This window comes from Pollicipes pollicipes, unplaced genomic scaffold (assembly GCF_011947565.3).
Source record: "Pollicipes pollicipes isolate AB1234 unplaced genomic scaffold, Ppol_2.1 Scaffold_4740;HRSCAF=5597_pilon_pilon_pilon, whole genome shotgun sequence".
In the NCBI taxonomy this organism is placed as follows: domain Eukaryota; kingdom Metazoa; phylum Arthropoda; class Thecostraca; order Pollicipedomorpha; family Pollicipedidae; genus Pollicipes; species Pollicipes pollicipes.
Genome location: NW_023596545.1, coordinates 13,847,528 through 13,865,621, shown reverse-complemented (window position 1 = coordinate 13,865,621; position 18,094 = coordinate 13,847,528). Strand labels below are relative to the sequence as shown.

Sequence of the window (18,094 nt, the reverse complement as noted above, 5' to 3'; positions counted from 1 at the left end):
GACCTCGGGTGTGGCCGCCGTCAGGGCCCTTTCCGGCGGACCTCGGGTGTGGCAGCCGTCAGGGCCCTCTCTGGCAGACCTCGGGTGTGGCCGCCGTCAGGGCCCTTTCCGGCGGACCTCGGGTGTGGCAGCCGTCAGGGCCCTCTCTGGCAGACCTCGGGTGTGGCAGCCGTCAGGGCCCTCTCTGGCAGACCTCGGGTGTGGCAGCCGTCAGGGCCCTCTCTGGCAGACCTAGGGTGTGGCAGCCGCCAGGGCCCTATCCGGCGAACCTCGGGTGTGGCAGCCGTCAGGGCCCTCCCCGGTGGCTGAGGACGGCCCCCAGACGGCCTTCCGGTCGGCCGGGGCCCGCAGCCATCAAACGCCCAGCCGCCTTTTGATCCAGTGCTGGGCCGTACCCCAGTCCGGCAATCCCTGCCCTCGCCCCGAGTGAAAACACCCCGGCCTGATCGCCGTCGCCCGCTGGTGCATGAGTTCCGGGGACACCGCTTCGGTGCGTTTCTCCGGCGTGCGCCCTGGTTTCTTTGACCACCGCCCGGCTATTCGAGGCCAGCGTGTGGGTCGTTACGGTGCCCAGTTGTGCGTGCATGCACCGGTCGCTTTCCACTTGCCCGCCCCGTGAAATGACACGGACTTGGCGCAGGGAAGTTACAGATATCAGCAAGGACTTACAGTGTAGTGGCGAAAATTCAAAATCAGTGGGTGGTGGTGGTAGGAGAGACACTTCTCCAAGCCTTTATACCATTGTTGCATATATATATATATATATATATATATATATATATATATATATATATATATATATATATACAACAATGGTATAAAGGCTTGGTCCCTATATATATATATATATATATATATATATATATATATATATACATTGGCCATTGTATACATATACCATATACCATATACATTGGCGGCATGTTGTTGTCACTGAGGCTCTGCGAAGCATTCAGCTGCTGAGGATGTACGGCGTCACCGGCCTCTCACCTTGGCAGGAAGGGCGGGCACCGCGGTGAATCGAGCCCCGTACCTCTGGTTTCCCAGACGCGCAGTGATGAACGCGGACTCGTTAACCACTACGCTACCGGCAGCCTCTGTCAACACTGGCCCTCCTCATGTCATCGGAGTCGAAAGGCACCGGTTCATGTAGCATAGGGCTAGCGCTTCCGAATAAATTCCGACCGAGCACTGGTCTCATGAAATGCCAGAGAATGACGTCAGGGTCCCGAAACTGTAGTCGTCGGCTGTTGCGTATATGCTCACCTGTGAGGTGATTATCCCTAGATGTGATTGATGACTGCAGATGAGAGTGGGCAAGAAAAACGTCAGTGCAGATTCGGTTACAGTGTAATTTTAGAACATCGAGCATTGACATTTTGTGCGTTCAAAGTGTTACGGGAAATCACTGCTTGAAAGATTTTAATCCGGCAATAAGTGTCATTTGTTTGATCTAAAAGCCTTCGCATTGTTGCACATTGAGCATGCGTTCTATAAAATTTCAAAAATATGCTGGATTCATTTGGCATGATGCACCTTGTGGGCTACATTTACAAATCCCACTCTTTCACTAAGATTTACTCCATTTTGACATACCATAAGACTTATGCTCATTGTCCCTTCTATAAGCAGTGATCTAACATTTCGCTCACCGCCACCCCTCGCCATCCAGCCATTTGATGCGATTGGTTCCCGTCATGCCCCCCCCCCCCGCTCCTCTCCCCCCTCGTCGGCCGACCGGCGGCCTGTATGCGGAGTCTCATCGGCTGCTGACGCGGCGGCGCGCGGCGGCCGGGCGCGAGCACAAACACATTAGCGTCATCTCACCTGCGACGCGGCCGGCCGGCAGGCGCCGGGCACAAAGCGGGCCAGGTGCGGCCGCTCCCAGCCCGAGCAGCACGGCTCGCCGGCGAGATGGAGCACGCCATTGCGGCAGCTAACGGCGGTCAGTGGCGGCGCGATGGGCCCGCGGCTACTGGCGGCGGGAACCAGGCCCGGTGAGCAGCAGGTCACTGGTGACCGGGCCCGGTGAGCAGCAGGTCACTGGCGACCACGGTCAATGAACAACAGATCAATGGTGACCAGACTCGGTGAGCCGCAGGTCACTGGTGACCGGACCCGGTGAGCAGCAGGTCACTGGCGACCACGGTCAATGGGCAGCAGGTCACTGGCGACCACGGTCAATGAGCAACAGATCAATGGTGACCAGGCTCGGTGAGCCGCAGGTCACTGGTGACCGGACCCGGTGAGCGGCAGGCTACTGGTGACCAGGGCCGATAAGCGGCAGGCTACTGGTAACCGGCCAGTTACCGGCGGGCCACTAGTGACCAGGCCCGGTGAGCGGCAGGTCTCACGTCACCGGGCCCGGTGAGCAGCAGGTCTCTGACGACCAGGGCCGGTGAGCGGCAGGCTACTGGTGACCAGGACCGGTGAGCGGCAGGCCACTGGTGACCGGTCAGTTAGCGGCAGGTCGCTGGAGACCAGATCAATGAGCAGCAAGCCACTAAAGACCAGGTAAATAAGCAACATCTCAATGGTGACCAGGTCAGTGAGCAGCCGGTCACTGAAGGTCAGGTTAACGAGCAGCAGACCACTGGTGACCAGGCCAATGGGAGGCAGCTGAATGCTTTAGTGATCAAGTTCTGAACCACAATCTCTTGGTATGCTGAAGGTCAGTTATTGTTAGCATGCAGACCCCGACCCGTAGCGCCAAAACCCCAAGAGATCAAAGCCTTTCGTGCCTGTGCAGCTCCCAACACGTGCAAAGCGTTGGTAGCGCTACGTTTTCTAACGATCTCTCCGGTGTCTGTGCAGTCACCAGCCAGCCTTCCATGCCCTTTCAGGCAGCTCCATGTCCGTTCAGAATGTGGTGTATTTTAGCCTGATTTTTATAAAGGGACATCCTAACAGTGTACACAAAGCATGTATAGCCTTTCATCCCTACATGCCAGGTCACGGCTTCGTCGGCTTCAAACAGAAGTCATTCCCCAGCATGAAAGGTTTTGGAATCGACCGAATATTAAACAAGTTTTTTAACGTCAGTAACCCACACTGAAGTAACAGCGATTCAGGGAGAAATGTTAGTTGTAGGTTAGATCAACTTCATCGGCTCGAACCCACCAACCGATTTTAGACATTGGTATCCATGTTCCTGAGGGGGAGGTATAGGTATGAGCTGGCACGTATGTGCTGACTAGTCATAGCTGCAGTCTATATTTTACAAAGACAATGCATGACGCTTTGTCGGTTTTGGGTGTCCTCCAGCAACGCGTCATAACGTCACAAAAGACTTGCGATCTCTGACTAAGCTGTGATAATCTTAGCTGCGTGCTCCGCATTTGGAGGATGTGACACAACCATGATTTGAGATTATCTAAGCGCCATACAGCTCTGCTGAGCTGCGATATACATGCCTGTCTAATTTGACACCTGATGAGCCTTGCCGGATTTCAGCTAACATTTCATCGCTTTTCCCGTTTCATTGCCCTTTCCGACTTCAAATGATCGCACCACTCCTTCATCCGGTTGACCACACCCTGACCTCGGGTGACCTCATGGCATTACCTGTCCTCTCTAAAGCCCCTCCCTTGAGATGGGCTGACCCTACCGCCCGATCCTCCACATCCAGAGTGCTCTTCTCCGACTTCGAGCGACCCCACCATTCCGCCACCCCACCCAGCATCCATCCCCGACGTCAGATGATCCACGCAGTGCCTCTCCGGCGTCCCTACGCAGCTCGCGCACCCGCCTCTCCGACAGCGTCGGCGACGGTGGCAGCGGCGCCGCTGAACGCCGCCGCCACACGGCGACACAGCAACGGGGAGCGGCGGTCAGCGGCGGTCAGCGGCGCGCTGACAGGACCGGGCCCCGGGCGCCGGCCAGCGGAGCGTGTCGCGGCGCGCCTCGGCCGCGGCCGGCGCTGCCCAGTCCGGCAGTCGCCCTTCGACAACGCAGCGGTTCGGCCACGTCCCCAGAATGAGGCCTGCCATCCTGCTCGCGCTGCTGGCTGGCCTGGCGGCCGCCTCGAGTGGACCGTGGGGGGCGAGGCACGCGCCCCAGCCGCCGGCGCATCTCGTCTACCGGTACGCGGCTGGCCTGCCGCAGGACTTGGAGAGCACGGGTTCGACCCTGGTCAGCGCGAACAGCGCGCCAGACGAACAGGATGTGCGTCGATACTCAGTCGGCGGCGGCGGCGTGCTGCGACGCCACGGCGAGCACGCCGAGCACGCCGAGCACGCCGAGCACGCGGAGGGCGGGGATGAGCAGCTGGAGGAAGTGACGGCGCCAGTGCGGCCCCGTCGGCCGCCGCGCAGGCGCCAACGCCAGGGGACCACTGAGAAGCAGACGCCACAGTACCCGGTGCTGGATTTCGCCGAAGCGGTCATCAAGCGGTAAGTCCCAGTCATTTTACTCCAATTACTGTAGTGGACTCGGGGAGGAGGGATACGAGGGTAATGTCTAAAACGAGACGTCAGGTCAGCGCGAACTGTTTGCTGGATTACCTGGTGTCTGGTATCTATACCGAACTTGAGAAATTACTGCGCAACCTCCTGCGACTGGACTATCAGCATCTGGTTACCCTCTGCCCAGCTTTATTGTGTTCGGAAGGCTGTCTAATTTAATGTTGGCCACAGCTCCCTTATCAAATAAAATGGAACTGCAGGCAGACCCCAGATAGGAGCTTAATCTTGGAGTTTGGATCTCGGGCTGTGAACCATGAAGCCCATATATATATATATATATATATATATATATATGTGAACGGCTGAATTCATACTTATATATATATATATATATATATATATATATATATATATATATGTATATATATAAGTATGAATTCAGCCGTTCAAGGCCCTTTTGAAACTTTGGATTAGCATCATTTAAGATCTACCAATTTTTTTCGGGACTCAAGTACATCTATAAGTGGCATTACGACAAAGTGCGTGTCACTCACGGTGTGGATATATTGTCGTCATGTGTGAAAACCTTGAAATAACTGGACGTTGTTGCCATGGGTGCCCACAGGAAACCTTTCCTCACCACATAGCATGCCTATTGTAACTCTCATTTGGGGTGCAAGAAAGCACACCGTACGGAGAGCCGAAGCGGTTGGGGAATAACATCCACGACTACCCAACAACATCGAATGATTCACATGCTCGCCTCGCTCGGTAACATTAAACTCATTGTCTGGCAGATCTGTCGATCATCCGTTTCGTCCTGGCATGCTGATTGTAATGTCTGGAGGTTGTATTATATTGTATTCTGTCTATCAGCTGTTCAGGCTTGATACCAGATAGTGTATCTCATGCAGCCGATTCCTGCAAGCGGCCGCCTTTAACATAAACAGTAAGTGTACGACTGTCTTTACGACTGCTAGGAGGGAATGACTGGCGCAGATGCATTCTGTGTAAGGCTTGGTCCTTCGTAGGTGTGTCGAAGCACATTTATAGTTTGACCCAACGAGGCGAAGACAGACTAAATTCTGTATTGTTCCAGTACAAACACCGTATCGCCACCATTGTCAGATGAATGGTGTCATTGTTGGAAATCCGCCGTCGTTATTGACAATGATCTTGTGTATGGAAAACATTCACCTGTTTTATTGGTGCTTTATAGCCGCTTAGATGCTGTTACAACGTGACACCAATAGCTCCATCCATTGGTATTGAAGGCTTTTTTGTCTGGGTAACCGATAGTTATGTGTCGGTATTTCATTGTTAGTTTGTAACTCAGCACACCTTTGTGAGGTATCCGGAGTGTGCTTATTCTAAGGCTACAACGCAAATCTGCGCCCACACGTTGCGGAACTTGTGCAGTAACTCACATATTTCATGGTCTACGAAAGCTAACACCATACATTTTCGATTTCGTGATGGAGGAGAGAACTTGCAGCACGGCTTGACTTTGTGCTTGAGCGCATGAAACTGACGCATCCATTAAGTTGGCCGTCTGCATAGGACAACCTCTTAGTGTACCTTCAAACCCCGTCCCCTTGTGCGTCATGCCAAAACCGAGACCCTTTCATCGTGCGCATGGCGTGACATTTCCAAGGGATGGGCATGTCAGCACGGGGCAAGCTCTGCACCGCCGCACGTCACCCCCGTCAGCACGGGTGCATCACGACCCCCGCCCCCTCCACTGCCTGGTCTGGGTGCCGGCCGACCAGCGCGGCGCGGTGAGCGTCGAGACCGCTGCCGTTACAGGCGACCGCTTCACCTGACGAGGCAGCCTCTGACGTGAGGAGCGCCCAGCCAGGTGGGCCCCAACGGTGCCGACGGCCGCCTCCCACGCCGGCGGGGCACCCGTCACATCAGTCACGTGCCCGGGAGTCGGCGCAGCGCCGTGACGTCATCAGTCAGCGGAGCGCGGCGTCGGCCGGCCTTCCAGGCCCGCCTGAGCAGGTCGACCGGCGCCGCCCTCGGCCGCTGCTGTCTCAGACCGCACCACCGTCACAGCTCGCTCGCACTCGCTCGCCTCGCTCACCCCACGCCGCGCACGCATCACTCTATGGCTGCTACCCCCAGGTACAGAATGCTCGGATGCGCGAACATGTGGCGCGGTGACAACAGCGTGGCCACGCTGCACCGCTGCGCCGCCGCCTCGGCCGAGACCTACGTACAGCAGCTCCAGCAGCAGGCGGCGGCCCTGGCCGAACACTCGAGGGCCGCCAGTGTCCCCTCAGGGCAGGTCGAGAGCTCCGCCGCTGACTCGGTTGTGGAGGAAGGTGAAGATCCAGTTGCGGGTGCGACCGCAGAGGAGACTGAGGACTCTGTTTCTGACGCCGCCGTGGACGCGGACGGCCCCATGCCTCCCGCTCAGGGGTGGCCGACGGCAGAGTTGACGGGGGTGGATGGATCACCGGCCGGGAGAGCGGCACGCCACCTGAACTGGACCTTCTGGTCCGACTACATGGAGCCGCCGAGCCGGTTGGAGCGACGGCGCGGGGAGCCATCGGCGGTCGGACACGGCGCCGCCGCCGAGCCGCCGCAGGCCCCTGCCGAGCCGGAGCCCTTCGTGCCGCCGCACCTGCGCGACGACTTTCCGTACGACATCCGCGTGGTGCATTCTGGCCTGGTTAACCTGCCGCCGCCCGATGTCAATGGCGTGCAGATGCAGCCGGGCCCGCTGTCAGAGCTGGATCGGCGCCCCGGCTCATACGGGGACCCGCTGACGTGAGTACCGAGACCCGCTGCTCTGAGTACGGACACCCGCTGCACTGGGTGCCGAGACCCGCTGTCGTGAGTAGCGAGACCCGCTGACGTGAGTACGGAGACCCGGTGCTGTGAGTACGGACACCCGCTGCACTGGGTACCGAGGCACACTGCTGTGAGTACGGGTACCCGCTGCATTGGGTACCGAGACCCGCTGTCGGGAGTACGGACACCCGCTGCATTGGGTACCGAGACCCGCTATGGTGGGTACCGAGACCTGCTGCTGTGAGTACGGACACCCGCTGCGCTGGGTATCGAGACCCGCTGACGTGAGTACCGAGACCCAATGCTGTGAGCACGGACACCCGCTGCACTGGGTACCGAGACCCACTGCTGTGAGTACAGACACCCGCTGCATTGGGTACCGAGACCCGCTGTCGTGAGTATCGAGACCTACTGCTGTGAGTACGGACACACGCTGCACTGGGTACCGAGACCTACTGCTGTGAGTACGAGTGCTAGGACTTGAACAGAATCAGGGCCCACTGGCGTGGCCATTGGCACAATGGCTGAACATGGGGAACTATTGACTGCATCAGCGTGAGGATCTCCTGGGTATGAGGACCATCGGGGCTGGCTTACGTGGGTGGTGGAATGCGCTAGTGAGGTTTCCGTAAGCCCCGGTGCAAGTATTGGACACCATGCAGCGGTGAGTGCCGGGATCTTCTGGCGACTGGCTGGAGCACCGCCATCTAGTTGAGTGAGTTTTGAACACCATGCAGCGGTGAGTGCCAGAATCTGTTGGAGACTGGCTGGGGCACCGGGATCTACTAGGGTAAGTATTGGTCAGTCAAGTCAAGTCAAGAGAGGGCGGCAGATGACGCCGCGCTGATGTAGATAAGACGGTGTTAGCCTCTGAAGACAGCCAGCGAAACAGAGCTGCCAGTGCGCGATCAATCAACCCCTACAGCGGATCAAGTCTATTAAAACCGCTGACACTGCTACGCAAACCAGGATCTTTAACTCGAGGCTTAACCGTTAAGATGTGGTTCTTTTGACTGCTCCTTGTTCCGCCGTATCGAACTTGCAGGCGCCAAATAGTAATTGGAGGCATTTGGAGCACAGCTCTCTGGCCAGTCCAAAAGTCAAGTATTTCTGGTGTAACCACAATAAGTGATCAACTCAGTAATGATTCAGTATTCTGAGCTTTTGTAACTCGTGCTCCGAAAGTTTCCGCCTGCTGTTAACGCATGTACGAACGTGACGCATTATTCAGAGCAATGCTGACTTCACTGAGTATCATTTTTGACCACTAACTGACCACTGGCAACATTGACAACGTGAACAGACAGTGAACAAAACAAACAACAAACCGACAAATACCATATCATCCTACGCTTCATGACCAGCGGTACCTACAAACTCATCTAGCACAATAATCGACAAGACCAGCAGACCAGCTAGTGATCCCAGTGTCAAATGAGACATCGATCAAATGAAGTGTGCATAGCTACGTGGACAAAAGACGGTGCATGCAGCGCACAAGTCAACACTAACAGACTGAAGATGACATGGACAGACATGGACGGTGGACGCCGAAACATGATTATCAATCAATAAGTCAGGTCCAGGGCTACGACTGAATGCCCGGACGCTTGCCAATGAAAAGGGCGGAGAAAACAGGGATGCTCCGAGGCCATTACAACACAACGCTAAAACGGACCAAACAGCAGACAAAGCAACGGACAGACTCCACAGACCTGCCAGTGTCGGACGGTCACGTGACCTGCCCCTGCCAGCGGTGTGACCGACGACAGAGGGGCGGCGCCGTGGCGGCGGCTGGCGCTGCAAGAGCTCCAGTTGACCCAGGACGCCGCATGTTGCAGCGGCGTCGGCGCGGACGCGCCGCTCTGGGAGCGCGTGCAGGGCGGCTCGGACGGCGTGGCTGCCGCGCTGGCCGGGGCCGTCCTCTTCGTCACGGCGGCGTTGGTGGCCACAGCGGCGGTCTCCTCTGTGAGTGGCCTGATTTGAGCCGTCTCATCTGTGAGCTACCCGATCTCAGCCGCCTCCTTTGTTTGCAACCCGATCTGGGCCGTCTCCTCCGTGAGTGACCCGATTAGAGCCGTCTCCTCTGTTAGTGGCGTGATTTGGTCCGTCTCTTCTATGAGTGGCGTGATTTGATCCGTCTCCTCTGTGAGTGGCGCGATCTGAGTCCTCTCTTCTGTTAGTGAGCCGATCTGAACCGTCTCCTCTGTGGGTAAGCCAATCTGAACCATCTCTTCTGTGTTTGACCTGATTTGAGCCGTCTCCTCTGTGAGTGAGCCGATCTGAACCATCTCCTCTGTGAGTGAGCCGATCTGAACCATCTCCTCTGTGAGTGAGCCGATCTGAACCATCTCTTCTGTGTTTGACCTGATTTGAGCCGTCTCCTCTGTGAGTGAGCCGATCTGAGCCGTCTCCTCTGTGAGTGAGCCGATCTGAGCCGTCTCCTCTGTGAGTGAGCCGATCTGAACCGTCTCCTCTGTGAGTGAGCCGATCCGAACCGGCTCGTCGCGACGTCGACTCGGCTGGCTGGGTCGGGGCGTGTGCCACTAGCGATCTGACCCGGTCAGGCGACGCCGGCTGGCTGGGTCGGGCGACGATCGGGCGACGCCGACTGGCTGGGTCGGGGCGTGTGCCACTAGCGATCTGACCTGGTCAGGCGACGCCGGCTGGCTGGGTCGGGCGTGTGCCACTAGCGATCTGACCTGGTCAGGCGACGCCGGCTGGCTGGGTCGGGGCGTGTGCCACTAGCGATCTGACCTGGTCAGGCGACGCCGGCTGGCTGGGTCGGGGCGTGTGCCACTAGCGATCTGACCTGGTCAGGCGACGCCGGCTGCGATCGCCCCGGTCACCAAATACAGCAGCGGCGCGGGTAACCAATGCACCAGCTCTCACCGGAAACCGCTCGCTCTCACGTTCTCATCGTTTCTAGGTTATACTCTTGACAGCTTGGGTTAAAAACGAACTTTCCCATGAAAACATTATGTGATTCGGTTCGGTGAAGAACTGCGATTCAGTTGGGTTCTTAGTTTTTGAAGCGCCACGAAGCTTTCCATCCGTGTAGGTAAACAATCATCTGTGCCGGCTACAAGCAGACAATGGTACCATTACTGGAACCACGGCCATGTTTTCTATAATCCAAGCTCAGTATTTATCATAATTATTTCTTCTAATGAGTTTAATGTGAGAATCCTTGAACACACAGCTACCTGATATGCGGAACTCTAGCTGTATCTCTGATGTGCCGTCTGTGTTGTTTTTGTAGACAACATTCTCTATTCCACACATAGCTTGTCATTTTGATATTCGAATCCACCACACCACAAAATCGTCGCCACAAACTGGTGCGGCTTCATCGTCCGATGACCAGCAGAAAAATGACCGCTGACCATGTGTGTCCAACACCACGGCGAACCTTCAGCTACCCGGGGCTGTGCTATGGCGCGGTGACAGGATGCATTGTTAAAGTGTACCAACACGTGTGTACATCTATGTGTGTGTATGTGATCGATGCATGTGCACGACAGCCACACAGTCGAATGCTGCATGTCGTCTGGTACAAGTCAACCTCAAGCGAGTACGCTTTTCTTTTGCTCGCGTTATCATTGGTGATGGTCAACCCGTCCACATGTCCTCCGTCTTCAAATCGATCCGACCGGTATTTCCAATATTTCCAATCGGTGTCTCGGATTCCCACCGTTTGAACGGCCAACGATGACGTAACGACTTGCTTCCGTCGCGTGGCGGTCGTTGACCTCGCCGTTTGCTCGCGTGCCGGTGCTCGACACCGTTACGACCGACTGTCCTGCGCTGTTGCCGCCCGGCTGGCCGCCGCGAGCAGGCCGCGGGCGCCGAGCGGACGGCGCCACTGCGCGGCTCGCTCCGGCGACTGGCCGCCTGGCGCCGCCGCTGGCAGGCGGCCGGCAGCAGCGGCGGGTCGACTCTCCTGCAGAGCGTGAGCTGCAGAGCGTGCCGAGCGGACGGCGCCACCCGCGCGGCCCGCTCCGGCGGCTGGCCGCCTGGCGCCGCCGCTGGCAGGCAGCCGGCAGCAGCGGCGGGTCGACTCTCCTGCAGAGCGTGAGCTGCAGAGCGTGCCAAGCGGACGGCGCCACTGCGCGACCCGCTCCGGCGGCTGGCCGCCTGGCGCCGCCGCTGGCAGGCGGACGACAGGAGCCGCGGACCGACTCTCGTGCAGAGCGTGCCACGTGCTGGCTTCCGTCGCCAACACACGTCACCACGCATCCTCCCAATGAGCTGATGAGGTTTTTCACCATCAGCGCCACTCTTAAGTCGTGGAGCTGATCTTCCGGTCAGGGTTGGGGCGCGAGTGGCTCCAACTGGCGATCGTACTCACACTGGACGACTGGCCGTCCCCAGCCAAAAGGTCGCCCCAATTGGCGGCTATCTTCACACCGGCCGGCTGGCCGTCCCCAGCCAAAGTCGCGCAAACTGGCAGCTGTCCTCACACCGGCCGACTGGCCGTCCCCAGCCAAAAGCCCTTCCTTAAAGATTGGTCAACTCTCTTCTCCACCACTCACAACTGCAGGCAACGACCCTGCAAAAGAGTAGGAGCAGCAGGGAGGTGGGGGCAGAGATGAAACTTTGCATCCCTTTTGGGGTCGTTCATCCCCCAATGTCAAGCTCCGCCCCCCCCCCCCGCCAATATTTGTAGATTGTGTGGATCTGAGATGTAGCTGAGGACTCTTACGGTACTCACTCAACACTTGCTGCTGCGATTTTTGTGGATAGGGTGGGGAAGAGGGAGAGCGGGGTAAACAATGGGGTAGCCCCCATGTTTCCCCTCCTTCACCTTCACCGCCTGTGCTGATTCCCTTTGACAGTCGTGTGATGCGATGTCGGACAGTCGTTTTTGGTGCAGTCCATCAGGTCCATGCGATGCATCACCCATGCCGGGCTTTATTTATCTACCTATGTTAGGAACGGACAACTTGTCGGTGTTTGGATCTTGTTGGGCACGCATATTTGCCCAAATGACGCTGTAGACGTCCCTTGCACATCTTCCCATCGGTGATATAGGCCAGCGTAGTCGTGTCATTCCGATTGTTTGCGGATGGCTCCAAATGTACGTCATGCGATCGCAAGGCGCATCTCAATTCAGCTGCAGATTCAATTGTGATTGCTGAATTGCAGAACGGCCAGAGCAAATGAAGGATGTATTTACAAAATATTTGGAACACTCAGAGACACGTAGCGCGGAATGGCAAAACTGGAATACATAGATCATAAAACGAGCTCACCTTTATGTACTACGGTGTGCAACTGGGTCCGCGCAAAGCCCATACAGCAGGTTGTGATTGGTTCTCGATTGCTTATCCAACCGCGCCGTCTTTTGCATGTCGGACATTTAAAGCCAGTCATTTTACCTCTATGTCATTGTATTTCTGACGATCTCGCCACTGCCGCAATGCTTCGTTGCCGCCAAAGCTCCAGTCTTATTTACAATTGTTTGTCGAATACTCGCTGATCCGACACCTTCGATAGTGTCAGATAGCGTTTGATAGCTTATCTATGCAAATAACCTCCACAATCGTCCTCGATCTACGATCCAACATTTCGTGCAGTGGTGCTGTTCACAACATTCGGCGTCCTACTGAGGGATCCCAAGATTCATCGTTACTTGCGCAACAGGATGAATGCCTGTCCGACGGGTTAAATACCTCTCAACCTGATTCACCCACGTATCTAATTAATGATAACCTTGTGTAGTAAAAACACGGACCTTCCCGCCAGCATAAGACGCTCATCAATCTCCGTACTGAGCTGTCAGCACGCGGGTGCAGTCCTCACGCTCGCACGCGCATACAGTGAAAATTACAGGCCCATAATGCCCTTTGTTTAACCCGCGTACGGTTCTACAAGCAAATTCGACAGACAGACAGACGCATCAGCAAACGTATATATTCGCGGAAGGTAAGTTATATAAGAGTCTCGTTTTGACAAGGAGCTGGAATAGAGGTGCTGTTCCCTTCATATTGTGACTACTTCGCTCTGCAGTCCGGGGTCTAAACGTGGCTATAACAAAGGTCATTTGCTGCTAAAAAAGAAAAGCACACACGACACTGGAGAAGAAAAGATGCGAGAAACTGTCGGCACAAAGACAAGGTCGCCGAAATACGTAGATACTGGTTCCAAGTCACGTGGAATTCAGCTGGTCCAGAGTCTCTCTCCGTCAGTGATTTCCTTTAAAATGGCTGTGTTGCGGTGCCCGTCCCCTGGAATTTGTTGTCTTTTGATAATGAGCATTTTGTAACCCTTGATGGTGCCTTCTGGAATTGGGTAATTCTTGAAAACAAATGCTACGACGCTCTGAATTGATGGCTTTTGTATTTCTTCACTGTAGTGGCAATACATAATTTCATCAGGGTACAACACACGGTTGTGGTGACCTTGAAAGTGAAGGTTTCAGGGAGGTTTTAGTGGCCCGCGTTCTTGGTGTCCCTAGAAAATAAACGTCATATCGCCTCCAAATGAGGGTTTTGGTGCCTCTATGGCGAGCGCTTTGATCTGGGAATTCGTCAGTGGAGCGGTTCCAACATTGCACGTTCTCCTGTAATATATTGCCTCTTGAAAATGAAGGTTTGGGACCCTCTGTGACGTCTACTGGAACTGGTTGTCTGGAATTACGAGGTGGAAAACAGATGTTATCGTGCCGAAAAACGAAGGTTTTGATGACTCGCCGAGCGGTGAAGGAGGAGCTGATTCAAAACCTCTTTAGAATGGGAGGCGCAGCATTGCTGTGACTCTGGAGTTTGATGTCCCCTGAAACTGATGGTTTGGGCCTATCTGTGAGGATCTCTGGAGTTGAGTACCTCCTGAAAATAAAGGCCGTGGTGTCCCGAAATGATGGTTGCATGCTTCTTTGCTAAATGGGACGTTCCAGGACTTCGCCAAATCGGCACGGCGCGAATATTGTGGTGCCCCTGAAATTCATTGCCTCGAAAATAAAGATTTGGCACCCTTTGTGGCGCTCCTTTAATTTTGTGTCTATCAAAAATAGAAGCTATATGGTTCCGGAATGAATGCATTAATGATGTCTCTTCACCATGACATTTTACCTAAACCCCATGAGTGGCCCAGGCGGGGAGGGAGGGAGAGATGCATCGCAACCAGTCCCTATCTCCGGATCCACCCCTGTCTGCCCAGCGTTGTTTGATATCAAGCAGGACGAGCCATTCCAAATTTCGAAGTCTTAGAGCATTTCCCTCACACCACTCAGTGAAGTGTTTTCTTCAGCCCCAGTGGCTGGCACTTCTAGGATGAACCCAACAGCTTCTCAAAGTAGCTGCCCTTCCGCAGCTTCCTGGGGCGGCTTTTTGTAGGCACATGCAGTGCCCAGGACATTGAGGTGCTGCGGTCAAATAGTAGCATCTTTTTCTCCAAAAATGAAACGTTTTTGACCCAAAACTAGAGGACAAAATCGTTATGGACCATATTTTTGGAAGCTGCGATGCGTCCCTAAAGAAACGTCACTAAGAAACAAACGCCCATCCGCTGTTTTGCAAGCTGTCGCACCTCCGAACTATTGCACACAGTTCAAGGGCACTCCGAGTAACACCGCCCAGAGTCAAAGGTGGGCGTGTCTTGTGTGAGACGCATCCAGACGAAATGCAAACGCAGTTATGATCACGTGATTTAGGATATGTCAGCGGGCTAGTGGCTGAAATTCACGGAAGGGTGTCTGGAAAATAAGGTGGGTAACGTTTATGGTTTCCCTCCATGAAAATATCTGAGCTCCAACCCGGAGGGAAGCGGAAAGAGACCATGGCCACTCACATTCCAAGGAAGCTCATTCAAGTTAAATTGATTTATTTTGTCCTGTCAAACTTTTAAAAAGTGACCTACGATCTTTTCGAAGCGAGCCTACGCCCTCCTTCTCCCTGCCCCCCCCCCCCCCCCCCTCCCCCCCCGTGTCCAGTTCGTGAGGTGGCTACTGTCTGCCGTCTCCTCATACGTCCATGCAGGGAATGTCTGTAACAGGCTCTGGCTCATCTGCAGATTGTTCCAGAGAACTCAGCGGCGGGCCAGTACAAGCGGCGTTAGAAGACGCCCCCGCCCCGAGCCCTCACTACCTCGCTTTCTGTCCCTCGACACGGTGCTACAGTTCATTGGCATCCTTATTGGCGTGGCTCTCCTCTTTGGCTATATCGCCATTTCGACCCTCAATGCCGTATCAAGCGTAAGTAGCATGCGCGCCATGCGGAGATGAGAGTCCCTTTCCTTTGACTGACCTTTGTCGCGGTCATGGTTGGATGACATTGACACTTACTTGTCTGATGAGCGTGCATGGAAATATCTAATAGCTACTAACAAACTCCGCGCTATTTCCAACTAAAACTTATGTACTTGTACTAAACTTACTACTAAAACTTAACATCATATGTACTTTGCAGTTCTGCAAGTGGGCCGTTCTATGATGGCATGCAATAATCTGGCTGGGTGTGGATCGACGGGCATTATAGCCGCTTCAGACGCTGCATTTAACAAACATGCATGTCTTCCATAGATCACGTCCACGTAGCCATAGATGACCTTGCTGTATGGCCCTTTCGTAGTGCCTCCTTGTCCTGCCTCTTGGCAGAGGATGGCTGACCCGTTATGCTCCCACGGCCGAGGGTGACGGGCCCGTCCTGAGCCAGTAACAGAAGGTGTTGACCTGACCTGTGCCCCTACCGTGCACCAGGACGGTGTCGGCTGGCAGGAGCTGCTTGGGCGCAGCCTGGCCGGCCATCCGGCAGACCCGGCTGACGGTGGCATCCTGGACATCGTCCGGACGGTGGAGGCCGCCCTGTATCCTCAGCAGGATGGCTGCCTCCGCTGGCAACTCTGTCGTATGGGGCAGTCGTCCAGCTGGCAGCCGCTCCAGTCAATGTTGGGGTGAGCAGGGACACAAGGCCCCGGCAGCGCGCACGCCACCGCATCTTCCGCGACGACACGCTGAAGGCCGACGCTACTTGAGTGCTGGCTAGCTGTCTCAGTGAAGAATGAATGGTGTATAAAATGGCGGTCCGTTCCGGCATAATGTTGAAATGGTATGTCGGCATGGACTACCCTGGTTTTAGTGTGCATGGCCACCGCGTAGTGCCCAACGTGACGCTGATCTGGGTCAGCCCTGGTCTGGGTCTGGCCCCATCTCGTACCCCCAGCGTGGGCGTGGCCTGGGTCAGCCCTGGTCTGTGTCTGGCCCCATCTCGTACCCCCAGCGTGGACGTGGCCTGGGTCAGCCCTGGTCTGAATCTGACCCAATCTTGTGCCCCCAGCGCGGGCGTGGCCTGGTTCTCGGATAACTCGGAGGACGAGGTGGACCTAATGGCGAAGCTGAAGGCGGTGGCGGAGGGCGCAATGGCTGGCGACTGTCGGGCCTACCCACGCTGTTCGCGCTAGCGCCGTCACGCCGGTCGTCTGCTGACCGGCCGGCAACGCACAGCGACCAACATCGGGAGAGAGGGTGTGTGTGAGAGAGAGGTAGAGAGAGAGAGAGAGAGAGAGAGAGAGAGAGAGAGAGGGGGGGGGGAGTGTGTGTGTGTCAGAGATAGGAGGAGAGGGAGAGAAGGAGCGAAGAGAGAGAGAGAGGGAGAGAGAGAGAGAGAAGAGAGAGAGAGAGAGAGAGAGAGAAGAGAGAGAGAGAGAGAGAGAGAGAGAGAGAGAGAGAGAGAGAGGAGGGAGAGAGAGAGAGAGAGAGAGAGAGAGAGCTAAGCAAAGTAGAGAGAGAGTAGAGGGGAAGCGATAGCGGACGAGTGAAGAGAGAGAGCGATCGAGAGAGATAAGCGAGAGAGAGACTAGAGAGAAGGAGATAGAGATGAGAAGAATCTGCGCTAGAGAGATCGAGACCTCTCCCCTCCTCTCCTCTCGAGCTCCTTCTCCTGCGCGCATGCTCCGCTCGCGCTAGCTAAAAGAGAGGAGAGAGAGCGTACGATCGCAAGAGGCGAGAGCGGCAGTCGCCGTGATGGGTCTCAGCCACATCGCAGAGCCTGGCTGCTTAGTTTGAGGCGTGACGTGGCGGGCTGACGGACATTGAGGGGGGCAAGGCCTGCCCCGCTGTTTAAAGCTAGGCGTCACAAACGTGGCGTGCGAGTGCGATTCTCAGGTCATATGTATGTCGATTAGTCGAATAGCCACGCAATCGTACCAGAGTCCTGGTGCTGCCAGAGCTCGTCTCCCTTCTGGTCTTAATGTCGCTTTAGAGAGGATTTACTGGTGTAGCATTTCAGAGTTACCAGTTGTGTACTGTGGCTCAGCGCAGGTATCTCGGCGTGATTGTTCCTTGCGCGGTTGTTTGACCTTCGGCACTCGTTATTTGCTCAACCAATACAGAAGTAAACAAAGACATAACTTACTTTTAATGATATTCCACGCTGCGGAAGTCCGCCAACAATAAAAACAGATGCTGAACAAGACCGTGTACGAGCTGTGGTAACTCACGGCATTGTGTAGCAGCAGATGGGACGGGTACAGGCGTTAGGGCAGTGTGCCGCGGCAGATGGGACGGATACGGACGTAAGGACAGTGTGCAGCGGCAGATGGGACGGACACAGACGTTAGGGCAGTGTGCAGCGGCAGATGGAAGATATGCAGACGTTAGGGCAGTGTGCAGCGGCAGATTGGATGGGCACATACGTTAATGCAGTGTGCAGCGACAGATGGAAGGTATGCAGACGTCAGGACAGTGTACAGGGGCAGAGGGGACGGATACGGACGTAAGGGCAGTGTGCAGCGGCAGATGGGACGGACACAGACGTAGGGGCAGTGTGCAGCGGCAGATGGGACGGACACAGACGTTAGGGCAGTGTGCAGCGGCTGATGGGACAGACACGGACGTCCGACCAGTGTACAGCGGCAGATGGGACAGACACAGACGTTAATGCGGTGTGCAGCGG

At 55.5% G+C, this 18,094-nt stretch overlaps 2 protein-coding genes across 2 annotated transcripts; both read left to right on the top strand.

The window, feature by feature from the left end:
* Positions 1-3,946: 3,946 nt before the first annotated feature.
* On the top strand, positions 3,947-6,847 carry LOC119097955 (uncharacterized). Its single transcript, XM_037220895.1, has 3 exons — positions 3,947-4,391; positions 6,531-6,689; positions 6,826-6,847. The coding sequence occupies exons 1-3, from the start codon at positions 3,976-3,978 to the stop codon at positions 6,845-6,847; spliced, it is 597 nt and encodes a 198-aa protein (XP_037076790.1). The 5' UTR covers positions 3,947-3,975.
* Positions 6,848-6,997: 150 nt separating this feature from the next.
* Positions 6,998-16,704, top strand: LOC119099032 (uncharacterized). Its single transcript, XM_037222079.1, has 4 exons — positions 6,998-7,178; positions 9,044-9,170; positions 15,901-16,094; positions 16,478-16,704. Exons 1-4 carry the CDS (start codon positions 7,117-7,119, stop codon positions 16,599-16,601), a joined length of 507 nt encoding a protein of 168 aa, XP_037077974.1. The 5' UTR covers positions 6,998-7,116; the 3' UTR covers positions 16,602-16,704.
* The last annotated feature ends 1,390 nt before the right edge of the window (positions 16,705-18,094 follow it).